This window comes from Charadrius vociferus, unplaced genomic scaffold (genome assembly GCF_000708025.1).
Source record: "Charadrius vociferus isolate BGI_N301 unplaced genomic scaffold, ASM70802v2 scaffold163, whole genome shotgun sequence".
Classification (NCBI taxonomy): Eukaryota; Metazoa; Chordata; class Aves; order Charadriiformes; family Charadriidae; genus Charadrius; species Charadrius vociferus.
In genome coordinates this window covers 1,980,911-1,998,452 of record NW_009648332.1, presented here as the reverse complement: position 1 = coordinate 1,998,452, position 17,542 = coordinate 1,980,911, and the positions used below count along the sequence as shown (strand labels likewise).

General features: G+C 37.5%; 1 protein-coding gene across 1 annotated transcript; it reads right to left on the bottom strand.

Annotated features, from left to right (window-relative positions):
- Window positions 1-125: 125 nt before the first annotated feature.
- On the bottom strand, window positions 126-17,535 carry NDC1 (NDC1 transmembrane nucleoporin). Its single transcript, XM_009884607.1, has 17 exons — window positions 17,487-17,535; window positions 16,461-16,562; window positions 15,959-16,133; window positions 15,328-15,466; window positions 13,769-13,877; window positions 12,788-12,839; window positions 12,030-12,162; window positions 9,681-9,773; window positions 8,306-8,387; window positions 7,200-7,355; window positions 5,855-6,109; window positions 5,603-5,721; window positions 5,306-5,356; window positions 3,723-3,786; window positions 2,394-2,494; window positions 1,276-1,433; window positions 126-400 (listed from the first exon to the last, which is right to left on the bottom strand). The coding sequence occupies exons 1-17, from the start codon at window positions 17,491-17,493 to the stop codon at window positions 337-339; spliced, it is 1,860 nt and encodes a 619-aa protein (XP_009882909.1). The 5' UTR covers window positions 17,494-17,535; the 3' UTR covers window positions 126-336.
- Between the last annotated feature and the right edge of the window lie 7 nt (window positions 17,536-17,542).

Here is a 17,542-nt window from a genome sequence, read left to right as displayed (position 1 = left end):
CATCATGAAAAGCAGTGAAGGGTCTGAGTGGCAAAGAAACTCTGCTAATCTCAAATGTCACAGCCTTACGTCAAATAAGAACTGACACTTTCTCATTTGTAAGTGATATTAAAAAAAAGGCAAAATGAATTTTAAGAAAGTTTTATTATACAAAAGATGATCCAAACCCGGAAGAGCTCTTCGACAGCTCTAAGAGTTTTGTTCTGTAACTTCCACTCCCATATGCTTTTCCAAAAAGCCAAGATTAAAAGGCTCATTAGTCCCAGTTTCTTCTTACCAAGAGTGTTGGGGAAAAAAAAAAAAAAAAAAAGATGTAGCTGCATCAAAATGTGTTATTTATTCTTTGTATTCCAGGAATTGCTGAAGTCTTTTCTTATGTTCCGTAGACACTTGCACCGCACTAAAAACAGCAAATGCAGAACATAAGATTTTTACAGTAAATGCAATACATCACAAAAATAAAGCCTCATGCTAAAATTAAGTATACACTGAAATCAACAATTACAGTGGAGCTAAATTTTAGAAAACCCAGCTGTACAAAAAAACCTACATTCCAAGAAAAAGTCAAAAAGTATATTAACCCTTAAAACTGTTGATTCTTACTTCGAACAGCTTCCACTACTAACACACTTGTCCCTAGAATCACAGCCCATTTCCATACCTTTAAACACACAAAAGCAATTGTTTAACTTGCAACAATGATTTAGGTCAGAAAGAATCTCTTAAAATTCTCTTTTCTATATCTAGCACTTCCAAACTGAGTAACATTTCATCTCCACAGAGAGAGATGGGCAGATACCGCAGGAAGTTTCAGTCCCGCATATGCAGAGGCCAAGTATGAAAGTCTGCCTGCTGTGACAGGAGCTGAGAAAGAGCCATCAGACAACCAAGAAGCAAGCGAATTTGATTACTTGGACTCTTCATAGGATTCTCAGGATTCTCTCCCTTACAGAACAGACAATTGTCTCCAGTTGGTTTACTTTCTTTTCAATAGCGAAGATTTTTTAAACAAGTGGCATTCATGGACTGCTTGTAAAGAGTTTATGAAAAGTCATGAAGTAAAATTGCCCAGAAATTTACGAATAATAAATTTCTCAAGGCGGGGAGGGGAAATACCTACACAAGAATTTATGGTTCCACAAATCAAAATACTAAACTACTATGTAAGAATGACAATGTGAAAGGGTTTTTGCTCAAACTTCCCTTTCACAGGTCCTACAATAACATTAATTATAACCAAATTTAGCAAGCAAGCAATCATGGAAAAGTTCTTACTTTAAGTGTTCTCCAAAGACAGTAGTTATCCGGTATAGTGCTGTTTTCAGAGATGCTCTAAGTGCAAATCGTAGCGTTTTGTAGGATGTGTCCAGACTTCCTGAAATCCTGGGGGGCTTGCTGGAAACATGAGGCAGTTTGAAATATCTGTCTACAACCTGATTGAGAAAAACACAAATGCACTTGTTTCGTCTGTGCAATTATTTCATAATGTAACTAGCAGTATCTTTATGTCAAACATAGCAAAATGAAAGTGCGAGTTCAGAAATTCCAAGACACCCAAAAAAGTATTGGAGACTGAGCTTGACCTCACATTTCCTGGTCATCAGTGTGAACACAGAACCAAGTTCTGTGAAATAAGATTCTCTATTAACGAGTCTTAAATGCTAACCGCAGCATACACTGTAGTAGAAATACAATTCTGTCCCATATTATGACTTGTTTCTTTCAGAAACAAGGGCACTGGCTTTTTTTTTTTTCCCCTGGTGCCTGTTCTTGGAATAGATGACTTACACTGAAGAACTTTAATAACCTCTAAACTCTTTCCAAGAATCTCCATTAAGGCAGTGTAAAATGATTATGTCGATAGGACACGCATGGCCTTGGAAACAAATCTGGATTTTTTTTTTTTTTTCAAATACACATTACAAACATCAGTAATTTGAGAGTAATGTCTTAATATTAGTAGAGAAACACCACACAGATCTTATCTCCTGTGATTTGCAATGTCTCCAAGTTGCACAAAGAATTCTGTACAACCAAAGAAAGATTAAGTCGTAACTATGCATAAAATATAGTATTATAATTGCTGCATCCCTGAAATAAGGTCTTTAACTGAGCACAAAGTACCTTTTTTTTTTTTTAATTAAGCATTTCACTAAAAACACACTTCCTGCTTCTACATTTTAAAACAAACTAACAAAGTTTTTATTCAGCTGTTTCACAATGCACATAGTGGCAACTAGCTGTTTTGTTTAGATTAACTGCAGAAGAGAAGCCATTTACAAGTGGTAACTTGAATATTACGACTGGTCAGCAAGGTCAAAATATAAAATTAACAAAACCCCTTCTCTTCTCCTAAACTGGTACTGCAGTAAGGAAAAGTTAACAGTTTTTACCTCCTGAAGAGTCAGTAAAGTATTTAGGATGTCTGGCAGTGTAGTTTGGACGACTCCAAATTGGTCTTCAGTAAAGGAGGCTGCTACCAAATGAGACAGACCTTCAAAAAACAGAAGTTTGCTATAATTACTGACTTCTCACCTTCTAAAGCATTAGCAAAGATTATGGTTTTGCCTGAAGATTCTACTAGTGTGATGGAATTCTTCACAATTACTGCAGCCAGATGACAGATACCTCAGCTTTGGTTTGCTTCAGGACTAAACCAGTCACTTGTTTGACAGGTGTACAATAGTTCGAGGTCGATGATAAGGCAAGAGAGATTATATATAAAATAAATTTTTTAAAAAGCATTGGCTTCCTCTTTCCACTGCTCTGATCAGAGCCATACCTGACATCAACCAAGAGACAGGACCTATTTAACAATTCTTCTGGCCATAAACAAACATTCCCAGATCACTTAACTTTCTTTGTTCAGCTTGTATGAAGAGAACTCTCTACTACTTTGAAGGAAACCTTGATTTAGCTTTAGGTCCCTTCTCAGTTTACTTGTTTATCATATTTTTAAAAAATAGCCTAGCCCTCTGCCATTAGTTAAAACACAAATGGTATCTCTGCTTTTCTGCAAACTGTACGTGTGATTCCCATCTCCTGACTTTATACATCCCAACTCATCACCTTCAGTCTGACACAGCCCGGCGTATCTGCCCATAAAATATCTAACCTAGGAAAAAGATCAACTTTTGCAAAGTCAAATCTAACAAAAGATTCCATCAATACTGGTATTTGCTCATGAGTCTGAAACAAACAAGAAAATCCCGTAGTGCAACCACATACTGTCATTGTTCTTTTAATTCTCTGCAGGCCATCTTTTTCCATTTACTTGTTAAGTTACTACCTGAGTGCCTCCCTGCCTCAACTCTCCGTGAGTAACAGAGAAAGACTCAGAACCTTCAGTCAGAAAAGCTGTTGTAAAAAGACATCATAAATCTGTTACGGGGTGGGGGGGGTGTGTGTGTGTGTGAAGTACAAGTCATACATGGCTTCACGTGGGAGAAAAGCAACAGAAATCAAGTTTAGGAATCTCTACCAAACCTCTACAAACCACAAACTAAGATATCTCAAGTGGGATCTCAAAACTAACCAGTGCATTAAACCTTTATTCATGTTGGTATCTGAAATGCAGTCAGGTTTTTGTCAAAATTGGTTCCGAGATTTTTCTTTCATTACATTTATAAAACACACAGCCCCAGAAAGCTGGAATTAGATCCTTTTCGTTAATAGTTCCATAAGCCAACAAAGTGGATCACCAGGGAATAGAAACTTCTTACCTCCCAAAGCCCAGATGTGCATTTGGGCATCAGAGAAGACAGCTTGGATGGAGGCTTCGGGGTGCTGAGAAGAAATCAAAGCATTCTCAGTGCACTTTACAAACAATATCAGCAGATTTGCAGGTTTCAATTAAGGTATTGCACATTTGATGGGGTCATCTCCCTCCCCCCAGAAAAGAGCTGAAGGCTGACAGATCTTAGGAAATACCCAGAAAAATCTCATCTTTTACGAAACTAAAATTCTTTTTGGACAGGAGCTGCCCACAAAGCCATAGCTATGATTGGGAATGCAAAAAAAAAAAAAAAGCCACCAAAAAATTAGCTAACTAGTAACTAGTTTTCAAGTGCTAAATAGGCAACACAATTCTCCCATGCCTATTTCATTATCTTGCTTGCCTTGGTCTCTGCTCCAGTCACAACCACCTAGGTTGAAAAGGACCTTGAAGATCATCAAGTCCAACCACCAACCTAACACTGCCAAAACCACCACTAAACCATGTCCCTCAGCACCACATCTACCCGTCTTTTAAATACCTCCAGGGATGGTGACTCAAGCGCTTCCCTGGGCAGCCTGTTCCAATACATAATAACCCCTTCTGTGAAGAACTTTTTCCTAATATCCATCCTAAACTTATCCTGGCGCAACTTCAGACCACTTCCTCTTGTTCTATTGCTTGTCACTAGCAAGAAGAGGTCGACCCCACCTCTCTACAACCTCCCTTTTGGTAGTAGAAAGTGATAAGGTCTCCCTCAGCCTCCTTTTCTGCAGGCTAAGCAACCCCCAGTTCCCTCAGCCACTCCTCATAAGACTTATTCTCCAGACCCCTCACCAGCTCCAACTGATCAGAAAACACTGCTGAAAGCATAAACCACTGCTGTAAGCATAAACCATTACCACATACACAAAAGAGATCTGCATATAAAAATATGATCTCTACTTGCAGGAAACATTTAAATCCCTGAAAAACAAAGACCTAAACTAGAGGGGAATGCTTCTGTAAAACGTAACCAAGTTATCGGTCAATTATGCTAAGCAAAAATACCCAATTGTTTTTCTGTGTAAACACTATGAAACTTTTCTTTAAGTCTGCAAGTTCACCTGAAAAGTAGTAGGAATATTAGTACCAGTATTTCATAAGGAGAAATTCCCAACACTCTAGCTACCACTTCTCCCACAAAGGAAAACTACAAAGAATTTATTTGGTACATTGACCTAACAAAAAGCAGTTATCTGAATTTTAAGATTAACTGGAAGCTGTGTCACCTTACAATTAGTATACTGAGACAATTGCATTTAAGTTCTCAGTTGTGTTTTACTAGTACACAATGCTTTAAGCAAAATGCAGTTTATAACCAGATGAGTTTAAACAAGTATTATTATTCTTTTTTTATGCAGGTATGGGATACTCCTGCTATGAAACTCACAGTAAGTACGAAGTTGTACTTATGGAAAACCTTAGGTTAAAAGAAAGGTTTTAGAAGTGTTACTATATGCAAAATGTACACAGCGCCACAGGAGAACCCATACACTCATGCACTTCTGGTCCATGCTGCTCAGTCACAAAACGTAAGATCATGATTACCTTGCTGAAGAAATACATTATCAGCACTCGTTTTGACAAGAAGCTTTTTATCTGAAAAGAAACAAAAGAAGGTTAAAAATGTAATCTGTATTTATCTGAAAGTTGCACAGTTGGCCCTCCTCAACCCTACCATCTTCTCACAGTATAAAGGGACTGTGGGTGGGTGGGAAAGATTTTTATTATGTAAGCTAATTGGAGAAGGAAGTATTAATTAACAAAAATGGAAAGTTCTTTCAGAAGAGAAAACATGTAAGCTGCACTGGCTGCAACCTATCTGTACTGCAACTTTTACTCTACCTGTTCCTGCTTGTTCTGAAGCCAGGTGTAAATAAAACCTGGCTGTACTGCCTCACTGCCAACTCTTGCAGCAGAGAGCACCGGGAAGGATTCGTGGTGGGAACCATTCATTTGCAGATCTACAAGAGAAACACAGCATCTTCAGAAAAACTGGTCGCTGTCACTTCAATCATCAAGATACAGATCTCTATTGACATGCCTACTACATTTATGGCTACAAGGCTAAGAACAGTGTTGTGGATAATTCTCTACCTGAACCTGATGTCCACAGCTTTGGTCGCCTTCTCATAACATGAGGACTCTGGACTGATCCATGCCAAGGAGAGTTTACATCCAGAATTCCCATCTTTCCATTTAAAGCAGATGAGCTGAAAGGCGAACCAGTATCAGACCCAGGCGATGTCTTTAAAGGCATCAGGGATGGTTTAACCAGCGAAGACATGGAGGCTCTGGGAACAATACTAGACCTCTGTGACTGGAAAGACATGTCTTCTGCCACAACAGCTCCTAATGACAAACAACACCGCTGCATGAAGACAAAGTCTGGCATATATGAAATAACAAACGTCTTTTATTTGATTGCTATTTCAACCACCTCTCTATCATTAGAGCTTTTATTAAAGGACATTGTTTCCACTGTGGTTTTGCAAAGAAGTCTACTTCCACATGACCATGAAGTGTTTTAAAAGTTCATCAGTTAAGAACAGTAAGTGATGAGAAGGATCCCTGTGGATTTATTTTTCTCCTTTTGCTAGCTAGCATTACTACACCCTGGTATATATCTACACAAGGCTGTGTCAAAGTGTGTTTTTAGGATTAAGTACTAGAAAAAGGCTACCTATAGAACGGCAATTCTTTGATTCTGCTTGGTATGGAAGAAAAGACATGTCAGCCACAAAATCGAAGGAATAGCAGCACTAGAAGAAATTCACCTCTGACATACCAACAGTGCCCTGCTGTTCCCAGGGCACTTGTATCCTAGGCACCGACTGCTACGGGATTCAATTACCTGGCACCCCTTGTGCTAACACAGCTCTGCTGCCAGGAATGATGCCTACGACTGGCATGTAAAACACCCGAAATGCTAGCAGGCTGCACATAGCTCCCGAGTCAGACTGGATTTTCTTATTCTACAGCAATATGAGTGAATCACACAAACACATACAAAATCCCCACAACAACAAAATAAAAACTAGTTTTACCACCTTAAACTAATCATAAGAGCAGCTATGCAAATTACAAAGCATCTCTTGGCAAGACTTTAGTTCTGCCTGTACTGGGTTCAATCACGTACTAAAACTGTAATAATTAGACTTGCAAGTCATGAAAGTGTGGAAAAAATCCTGTATTGAACATAACATCATGCAAAGTAAACAAACTGAGTAAACAATCGTTCCAAGTTTTCTACTTACTTTGGGATTATTTCAACAAGAATACCTAAAATGAAATTGGCGGAGAGACTTTTTTTGTTTGCATTTATTTGCAGAAAACCCTGTGACTCATCTTCCCCATAAAACTGAATTGAGACCAACGTACCTGTGTAATCTGTTGGTACTTTCATGCTTTACAAACGATTATGAGTGTTTCCCTCCCATACCTGGAGTCTGTGGAGATACTTTCAGCTCTCTTGCTGGCTGCTTTGCTCTCCCATTTGCTGCTGCAGCTTCCTGCTGTGTGATCAACCTCTTGGTCAGATCACTCAGAAGACTCAAACACTCCCTTGATATGGCAGTCCAGTTGTGCGGGTGCCCACCTAGCGGAACACACACAAAAAGGAAACACAGTAGCTAAGTTTAACCCAGATGCTCATGCTTCTATCTATTCTGACAGCAAAAAGGAAACACAGTAGCTAAGTTTAGATAGAAGCATGAGCATCTGGGTTATTCTGACAACGCCTATGTGCTCTCAGCATAAGCTTCAGAGATTATAGTACCACTCCATTTCTAAAAAGACACAGTGCATTTTCACTGTGACAGTTTATTTGTATTGAGAGGAAGATGTAAACACTGACACGCTCTATCCTCCTGCCAATGGCTAACTCTTAAAAAAAGACTTTAGTGAAAGCCACTAAGCAAGCAGGAAACATAGGCAGTTCAGCCCATCAGATCTGTAATCACTAAACAACTAAAATGAACAAAGTAATATCAACAGTGATGGTAAACAGTTTTGAAGTCGTACAAACACTAGAATTCCTGATGAGGTGTAACAAAAAGTTCCTGAAGGCTTTTAAGCAGTTTTAATTGACCTTCTCTGCCATATCTTTGTACATAGCAAGAGGCTTCAACACCAATTGTAATTACAGCCATTGTTTGCTTTCACAGCTCTAGTGGTGACTCACTATTGAGGCTTGGTTTCACCTCATTCACATCTGATCGTTAGGCTTTCATACACATCTGTTTGATTATTCACTTTGGACTACTTGACTGTTGGTGTCAAGAGGACCCTGCTTTCAATATCCCAAGACCTGTGTTTCCTCATGGCTGCCATTTAAATCAAACAACAGTCATCTGAATTTGTTGAGTTTAGTAGATGAAACAATATGAATATAGATAATTATGCATCCTTTTGGAAAAGGGACTATAGGGATGAGGTCTCCTGGCTTATGTAGCATGTCTTGCAGTGTTAAATAGCTTCTACAAGCATTTGACTAACATTTTTTTTAAAAAAGAAAAAGAATCAACATGGAATGTTTTTTATAATTACCTGGCTGACTAAGGCTGAAGACTTCCTGGCGTCGAACGGGAGAATACTGGGAAAGTAACATCAAGTCTTGTAAGGCTAAAAACTACAAAGAAAGGAAAGTGTTTCAGTGCATGCAAAGGCCAATGTATTTCCTTAAAAATATGTAGTTGTCCATACAAAAGCAATCCCTAACAAAGAATGAGTTCACACAGACTCACACCAGCCACATAACAGAAAAAGAAAGGAGGCAAATGACTGCACACAGCCCTAGAACCACTCTGGATGGGACTAATCAGTTAGTAAGAGTTTCAGAGAAATTTACTAATGTGTCATTTCTTTGGAGCTAAGGAAGATCTAACCCTATTTTTCATCTTAACAGCTAACAGCTCAAACAAAGAGGCTAAGACGCAAAAGGAAATAACTGTTTTTTGCAAGCCAGAGCTCAACTACACAATGTGCCATACAGTACTGGACCTAGTACTGCATTTCCATGTGATTACGTAGTTAACGTGGCAAACCAAAAATAAACAGATTTCTCACACTATGCAAGACCCAATTATAAATTAGACACTTCAGTAACAGCTGGGATCATAAATGAAGACTTCCTCTATTTTTAACAATGCCGTCCTTGACCCTTCCTCACCCATCCTTTGATAATGCAGCAAAAAGCTTAAAAAAGGATTCAAATGGATTGCAGCCTAGTATATCTCCAGTCTTATCAGAGATTGGTAAAATCAGTAAAAGTAGATTTTGCATGTCGAAAATATTCTTATCTTTAATTACATAATATTTCTTATATAAGGTCTCAAATTTCTGAGTATTATAATCAGTAAACCCCATTGTTTACCATAGTCAGACCAAAATTACTTGTCTTTACTCTTGGATTTTAAGTTGCTTTTTAGTATTGTCTTTTTAAAAAAAGAAACCCAACTTCCAATAAAAACATGGAAATAATTTTTCTTTTTAATTTAAAGAGAGAACGCACCTGTAAGAACTCAAATGTAAGTAGCAGGAGCAGAGTATTAAGAGTATACAAGTTTGACAAAACACCTGCTTATCTGACAAGACTTCAAGTTTAAAAAAAAGAAAACATGAGTGTCACTAACCTTTTATTTTTGCATCAGTACATGTTAATATGCTGCAGACAAATAGATCTCAGGTCTAACTAAAGGAGCCTGTCTCCAGCTTAAAGCAACAGTGTGGTGAACACCAGCAGATGTCACTACTAAACAAATTTTCACCATTGTGTAACTGCCTCCTTGAGTGTTCTGAGGCAGCTTTTTAAAGAACCAGCACCTCAGTGAAAATAACCAGCACCTACAAGATCTGATTGCATGCTTTGAGAAACACTTTCTCAGCACGCAGCTAGCTGGGAAGACGGTGGAAATTCAATTACCTTTATAATGGGGGGAGGATTGCTGGTTAAGATTTTAGGCAGGCACTGGTCTGTCTCCTCAGCAAAAGTTGGCTGGACAGGAAAATGATGCGTCTAAATATAAACATCAGAAGTTGTGTTATACAGAGCAAAACACAGGAAAACCTTATGAAAGGCCACACCTGATCTGTTACTTGTCAGATGAATGATGAACTACAAAAGCACAAACCCCATTACTTCAACTTACTGTAAACTAGCCTGAAATTTATAACACAGAAACCAAAAGACTTTACTCCTTACCTTTAAATTTAAGAAATCTTAGAAAATCCAGATATCTTTATCTTCAAATACCTTCCATGTACCCATATAATTCATAGCTAGGGCATCATATCATTATGAAAAGAAATTCCTCTAACCACATACCCAGGGGAAAAAATTAGTGACACCACATTCAGAAACAAGACTGAAATTTAAACTATGTCTATCTTAAACACTATAGCACTCTAGTGAATAACTGAAGGTTCCATTACCAAATAATAAAAGATTTTTTCAATTTTTCCTTTTCACTGATAAACTACTGAATTCTTATCATCATGATATTCATATTCTGTGTTTTAACAGAATTTCTGTTCTTGTGGCTACAACATTTAAAATGTAAATAGCAGCTCTTAAATGGTATCATTGCATTTATTTATTTTTTTTAAACACTTTTTAACATGGACCAGTTTGGGCACAGATTACCTGTCAGTTTTGTGTTACTGCACTCATAGCTTTATTCTGCTCTGTTTCCAACTGTAAAATTGAAATTTGAGGTAGCAATTGCTTTCAAAGTGTTAATAAAGTGACTTCATGTGGATTAAGTTTACAATTTCTTTCCCGATGTTTCAGTTAACACTCACGCAAATATTTACAAACAGTTTTGGAGCTGTTTATGAGCTTTAGCTCATAAAAACCAAATTACATGGATAAACAAATCTTGTGTTTGACAGTCAAAAGGGCAAGGTCCATTTTATACCTTCACAGCTGGTTGTTTCTTTTGTCTTCCACGGTTTTATAAGCAATACAATAATTACAGGCATTGACACAGTGTTCACTGATGCTTCAACTACCATCCTTTGAAAAAGGTTGTTCACACCTCATAACTATTGTTGGAGCCATCTACAGATTCTGATTCATCATTACATCAGTTATGCTTGACTCTTTGTTAATCTTTTCTCCGCGCAGTCACAACAACTAGACCTTTTTAATTAACGCCAACACTCCAACAAGCACTGTATGCCATTTCATCCCGTAACAGCGTTTTGCACCAAAACATTGGTCCAGGATTTAAACCTTGCCTTTTTTGCTATTAACTTGCAGTCCAGTAATGTTTTCAAAAAACAAAAAAAAAGAAGTTAGATGAATAATTTTTTCCTCTGTATTCTTACAAAGAAATATCTGGATTAGTCAAAGATCAAGTCTTCTCCAATTCTTTGTTGGCAAGACTTTTTTTTCCCCCTTGTTCAATCATAGCCTCACATTTATTCTAATACGATTCATCATATATTTAAACGGTCTTTTTTTAGTGATAATAATTTGTAACTTTATGATTGAATGAAAATGTACAAATGTCTTAATTCCCAAGATTGCTTGAAGTCTATTTTAATACTGCAGCCTGAATTAGATTAACACGTCTCTGCTTTGGAGACCTGTGTACTTTGATGGTTTGCTTAAATATCAGATTTCTAGAGCTTAGCTCGCAGAAAACGGACAGCATTTTGTTATCTTTCCTATTGTAAAATTGGATTGAAAGCTACGCAGTTTCTGGATGTTTTCTCCCCATGTAACCTGCAGCTGTTTGTCACAGGTCTTTAGCTAGTCTCACACTCAAATACAAAAATCACTGCATGGAAACACCTGCAGAGACCAAGTTAGCAACCTCTGCCTGGCACCTATGGGCCTGCACTGGCTCATCTCTCCTTACACCTAAAGAGGACAAAGAACACCGTGCAGACTCCATGAAGCACAAAGTGGTTCTTTGTTAGGGTGGCCCCAACAACATCTGCACGGATTTAGCAACAAACACAAACAGGAGAAGGGGGACACAGAAACAGAAGTAGAGGAGTAAAAGAAGAGGTGGAAATAAAGCATTGCTGTAAACCCGTTAATTTTGTAAGCAGCATAAGCTTGTGCTAAAAGGGAAAGAAACAGAAGGTCAGTTAACACCCAGGCCTCTCTCAGCTCTTCAGTTATCAGGTATTAGCTGTGATGCATGCTTTGAAAATTCAAGAATTCATAACACATCATTTCCTAGTAAAACTGATTTTGAAAATAAAGTATTATCTGTGAAACACTGATATTACACCTTTAGCATGGTCACTAAGTACTAACCTCTGTAGCATAGATTTTGAAGAGCAACCATGCAATGTACCAGGTAATCAGAAGAAATACACCACATAACCAGGCATGGTAAAACAAGGAGAGATCCAATAAGCCAGTCAGAGTGTCAAGAGGATGCAATTTACTGCAGATAAAACAACCAAGAAGATATAAGTATTTTTATTATGGAAGATATCTATAGTAAGCTGTTACAGTAGCAATAACTGCAAAAATAAAGTTGGTTTGTGGGGTTTTTTTTTGCAAAAACAGTTTCTTAAAGATGTTTGAGATACCATTTCTTTAATTTTTCAGTAACTGTGATGAAATGAACTTAAGAAAAATTAATGAAATTAAGGAAAAGAAATATAAAATAAATAACAATGATTACAGCTTCAGCCAATTAAGGTTCCAGTTTCTCTATTTTAAAACAAATGGCACCCATACAAAAACAAAAATAAGCCCTCCCAAAAAACACAGAAAGGCAGACAAAACACACGTATGCAATTTGGAGAGATTTGCCTTTCTAATACTTTAGAGACTTACGGAGATGAAGGAAACGGAGAGGATTTCTTAATGACTATCTACAAGATGGTTCCTACAACGCAATCTTGGTTCCATTTTGGAAGGACCCAACGCTCCCCACATTCTGTGCAGGGAGGCAAGGACCTGAGTCCTGCTGCACACACAGAGCCCACTACTAAGCTGGACTTCCTTAGCAAAGGGAGCCATCGGCAATATTCCCCAAGTTTGCAGCACAACGCGCCACCTACCTGTCTATGTGAAGATCCATTGTGGTACTTATCCATACCTTTGGGATATAACCTAGGGGAGCAAAAAGAAACACTGAAACAAATACGACACTGCAAAACATATACGCGATAGGCCAAAAAGATGACAAAAGTAGAATGCATGTATAGAGACAAGAGACTGGTCTTGTAACATGTGTGCACCAGGGAACAACTGCCTTTGGGTTTGTTGTGCTGTGTTTTTTAAAAGAAATAGAAAGAACAGAAGGAAAAAAAGGCTTCAGGCCAGCAACTGTACATTGAGAGATGTAGACCCTATCTTTTATTGCTAGCTTCTCAGTGTTCAGTTCTGTTTCCTCACTAACAAAAGACAGTTAATAGCAATTCAATATTAATTTTCACTAGAGTTCAGGTAGCAGCAGAGTGCTTTTAAAGACTTAACGGAAACTGATATAGAACGACTATACTTCTAATTTACCCCCTAATGTAAATAAAGTGGAAACAATTCTAGCATATTTTGACATCGTTTAGGAGGATAACTACAACCACAACATGAAAATCTCCTGATTTTTAGAAAGTCCAGTACAATCATCTTCATCAACACAGTTATTTTTTTACCATAGTTTTAAAGACCAAACTTCCATTTTCATATGGGAGGAAGCCATACTGCCTTTGTCTCCCCAGCTTCCTTCAAATAATATAATGAGCAATTGAGAATAAAGCCAAAGTGCTGTTTTTCACAAAAAAAAAAAAATAATGTAGAAACATTACATATAGTGAAGTCATGCCCACTGCTGGTATGTCAGGCTCAGTTCTGTGATGCTGTATTTCCAATACTGGGCAACCAAAGGAACAGTCCAAGGCATGAAGATGCTTACCCATGTTAAAAAATATTTGGGTAGGAATATTTAAAGAAAAAAGGGAACATAAATTACAGACTAAAACAATTAAAGTTTTCAAAACACAGAAATAATAATAATAATAAAAAAATTCAGGTAGCCTTACCAAAAAAGTAATATGCCACACAGAAGTTTCTAACGAAATACAGCGATTCCACACAACTGCGTTTAACAAGGAGAGGCAAAGATCTTCTGAAACGTAAGTATTTGTATTGCTAAAAACAAACGAAAACCTAGTTTAGTATTCCACATACAGAACATAGCAATGAAGGGGGCGGGGACACAACATACGGACACAACAAAGTACTTGAAAACCTGAACACTAGCAATGAAGGGGGCGGGGACACAACATACAGACACAAAGTACTTGAAAACCTGAACACTACATAAATTAAGAATATTTAGTTTAAGGCAATTCCGTGTGTTACACCTACTATTTATTCTCCTGGTCTCTTTCTGCTATTTTATAATCACCTAGTTCTCCTCCCTTTTCCTAGTTGTAGCGGTATGAAGATGGAGAATGGGGTAAATTGACTCTATACACAGGGGAACAAACTAGAAGAACATTGTCTAATGCAAAATAAACAAAAAACCACAAACGTAGCCTATTTAATCTATTAGATTTCATTTAGATTAGAAGCGTTCCATTAAAACATAGAGAAAATTCAGACAAGAGTTAGAGTCAGTAATCCTCCAAGCAGGAAAACCAGTGTAATACTGATGCCTTTCTCCATAAAAACAAATCATATCTCTTTCCAAATGACGAAAGCCACCCATATGACACTATGTGCAAATGAAACTAAAGTGATTTAAGTTTTTACTTGGCTAAGTTGCATTTAAAAACAAACAAAAAAAAAAGAAAAAGGAGAATTAACAATATTCAAATAATATCATTTTTAAAAATACTATAACTACAGCATTGCCAAAACGATGCTTGGTTTGCTGATAAACTGAATGGTCATGACTTAAATGTTCTACATTAATACAACCAACCTTGTTTAAATACAGTTTTTGTCAAATTGGTTGGACTTTGAAAATTTGGGAATCATGCAAAGCTAATGGGTGCTGTAAGGTTAGAGCAACAGAAGAAATACTTGTAAGCTGATGTTTCACAAGCCACTCCTCATCATTTCACACTGGTACAGATTTCTGTAGAACTGCTAGAGCCCCTCCAAAGGAATGAATGGAATTTCACATGAACAAGCTTTGAATCTTGTTTAAAGCTCAACATCCAATAAGCTATTTAGACTTTAAACTATCTGGTACCTAGTTACAACTGATAATGTGCTTTTTTTTTCTGCTCAGGATTTTCAGCTCAGGTGACCCTTGTTGTCAGTTCCTGAAGTTAACATTCGGTTTGTGTATATTGTTTCTTTCCTGTAGTTGACTTTCTGCAATGGTCCAGCACAGCCAGCTTTTGAAGGGAATCAGAGTGACCTAAATTTTATAGTCACAGCATCCCGGATTTCTGTGCTCATTTGAAAGGGGTTGAGGATGAAGGAGGAATATGAACACTACTGGCATTTAAAGCTGAGCGTACGCTTCATCTATTAGAGAAAGCATGCCAACAGACAGCTGCTACTGCCATATTCAAAAATATAAACAATCAAGGCATTTTTTATTTACTTGGACATGTCTTTCTGCAAAGACGTTTAAACCTCTTACCTGTATGATTGGAAATGGCAAATAATTCATATTGTTAATAAGATAAAAAAGACTATAACTGTATCCCGTGAAAGCTCCCGAAAGTAGAAAAAAGAGGTGACATTCATTTAGGCACATCTGAGGAAGAGCATCATCTGGGCTAAAATAGAAAACTTAGAATTAATTCTGAGTTATAAAAAAAGGAAGTCATTCTAGCCTTAGGAAGTTCAAATCAGAAGTTTGATTTTATTCTCCTGATCAGTACATACAATGATATTAAGTAAGTCTTCTCTAAGTAGGAATCCCACCACTTACTTTTGTAATTTACGCATCAGGATGCTTCTGGTATTTATGAAGTATGTCACATTAACCAGAAGACCAAAACTTAGTTCAAGAGACAACAAATTTGCCATCATTCAACTTTCCATTAAGAATCCTGGCAATTTAGCTTCTGGCCCAGTTATTTCTCTGTGCATTGTAACATTTACAAAGGAGAGTATTTCCTACCCTCTAATAAAGGATATCAACATATAATTGCTTATTTTTCATAGTACACAAATTATAGCCTTTTGTTTGAAAGAAGCCATCAGTAAATAGATTTTACAATAGAAGTTCTTTGCATAATTTATCTTTAATACACACAAATAATTACCTTTCTGAAGGTGTGCAGGGCACAGCAAGAAACTGGAATTTCCCTTTCATCATAACTGCAGCACACCAAGCAACCAACATTCCCATTATGGCATGAACAACCGAATGCATAACTTGCCGAGGGTGAATGATTTTTCCTATCAGTGCTAATCGAGAGCACGGTATTGATGGCACAACTGTAAATAAAAGCCGGATGTGAATTTTCATTTCTTATTAATAAAACCCTTCATTAGAAAGAAAAAAAAAAGGCACTGTCACCAAAGAACTTCTCACAGTTGGAATCATTCACTAGATGATAAAGAAATCAACAAAGTGGCTCAGCTAAGAGGGTCTCAGCCAAGAGATAAGAATCTGGAATTATTTACTTAAAAACAAGCTTTGTGTATTGTCTATATTAATTGAAAAGGAAATCTACCAATGTTAAGTACACTGAATGTAAATACAAATCTCTTTAAATGGTCATCCTATTTAATTCAGGTATCACAGCAATTTACATAACCCACCTGCATAAAATTCGAAGTTGAAGATGCTTATTACTACTATAACCATAGACATAAGGATGAGACAAAAGATGACACAGGAAGTATATAAATCATTGAGAGAATCTACAAAAAAAAAAAATATTATTGCTCAGAAGATTGCAGTAACACAACAGTATTAAGTAACAGGAAAGAATGCTTAAGCAGTCAGCAGTAATCCACTAGGTGCATAAAGGGGAGTAATGTTCAATGGACTCTAATCTCATACCAGATCTGCCCAGCTGCATAACATTTCTGCATAAAAGCATATTTATATTTCATGGAAAGTATTTTACACCCTTATAACTCGTTTTCTCATAAGTGAACACTCAGAATTTTCTTTAAAAAAAAAAATCTTTCGAAGTTAATTAAGTTATGGCTCAACTAACACAGCTTTCCTTCACTTAATAAAAGCTATAACCATAAAGCCACACTTAATAGGTAAGAAATTCCTTATACAGTAAATTGCTTTTAAAGCCCAAAAGAACCAATCAAAGGAGGAAATAAATCAAGTTTCCCTGTCTGGAGCAGTTAAATGACCACAGGTATCAAACTTCTCTCTAAAGATCTCTCAGTTTTCTGCACGTGCACTCTAGGGAAAGTTATTCTCACCGTGCAGAGCGGCTGCTTCAGAAGTTTCACTTGTGATTCACTGCACCAGAGTGCAAACTTAAGCTCTTTATGCAAACAGCAGCCGCACAGGGCAGAAAGGGGAAGCGTGTCCAAGTAATTCGAATAGAGAACTATGTCACTTAATGTAAGTTTTTCTCTGAAGGATATACTCACTTACATGAGCTTGAAACAGCTATTCCTACCTAGGGAGAATTATGGCTGTTATGGTTATAAGTAACACAGAAACTGACGTTTCAAAGCTTAAAGCCCATTCCCAGGCTGCTTCCCTCGCAACGGCCGCAGCTCGCGGCACGGCGCCCGCCGCATTTCACGGTTCCCGCGCCTGCCCCCGCTCCCGACCGCCGCCCCGGAGGGAGGTGGGGGAGACAGAGCACCTACTGGACATCCAGCGCACCGGGTGGAAGGGGTCGAGGCCGCTGAAGAAGACGAAGGCC

Bases quoted from the DNA above. Each gene is read 5' to 3' on its own strand.
- NDC1 (XM_009884607.1), bottom strand. The intron at 3,787-5,305 runs GTAATCATGATC...ATTTCTTCTCAG, and splicing joins TAATGTATTTCTTCAGCAAG to CACCCCGAAGCCTCCATCCA. The intron at 401-1,275 runs GTAAGAACTTTT...TGCTGTTTTTAG, and splicing joins GTCTTTGGAGAACACTTAAA to TGCGGTGCAAGTGTCTACGG.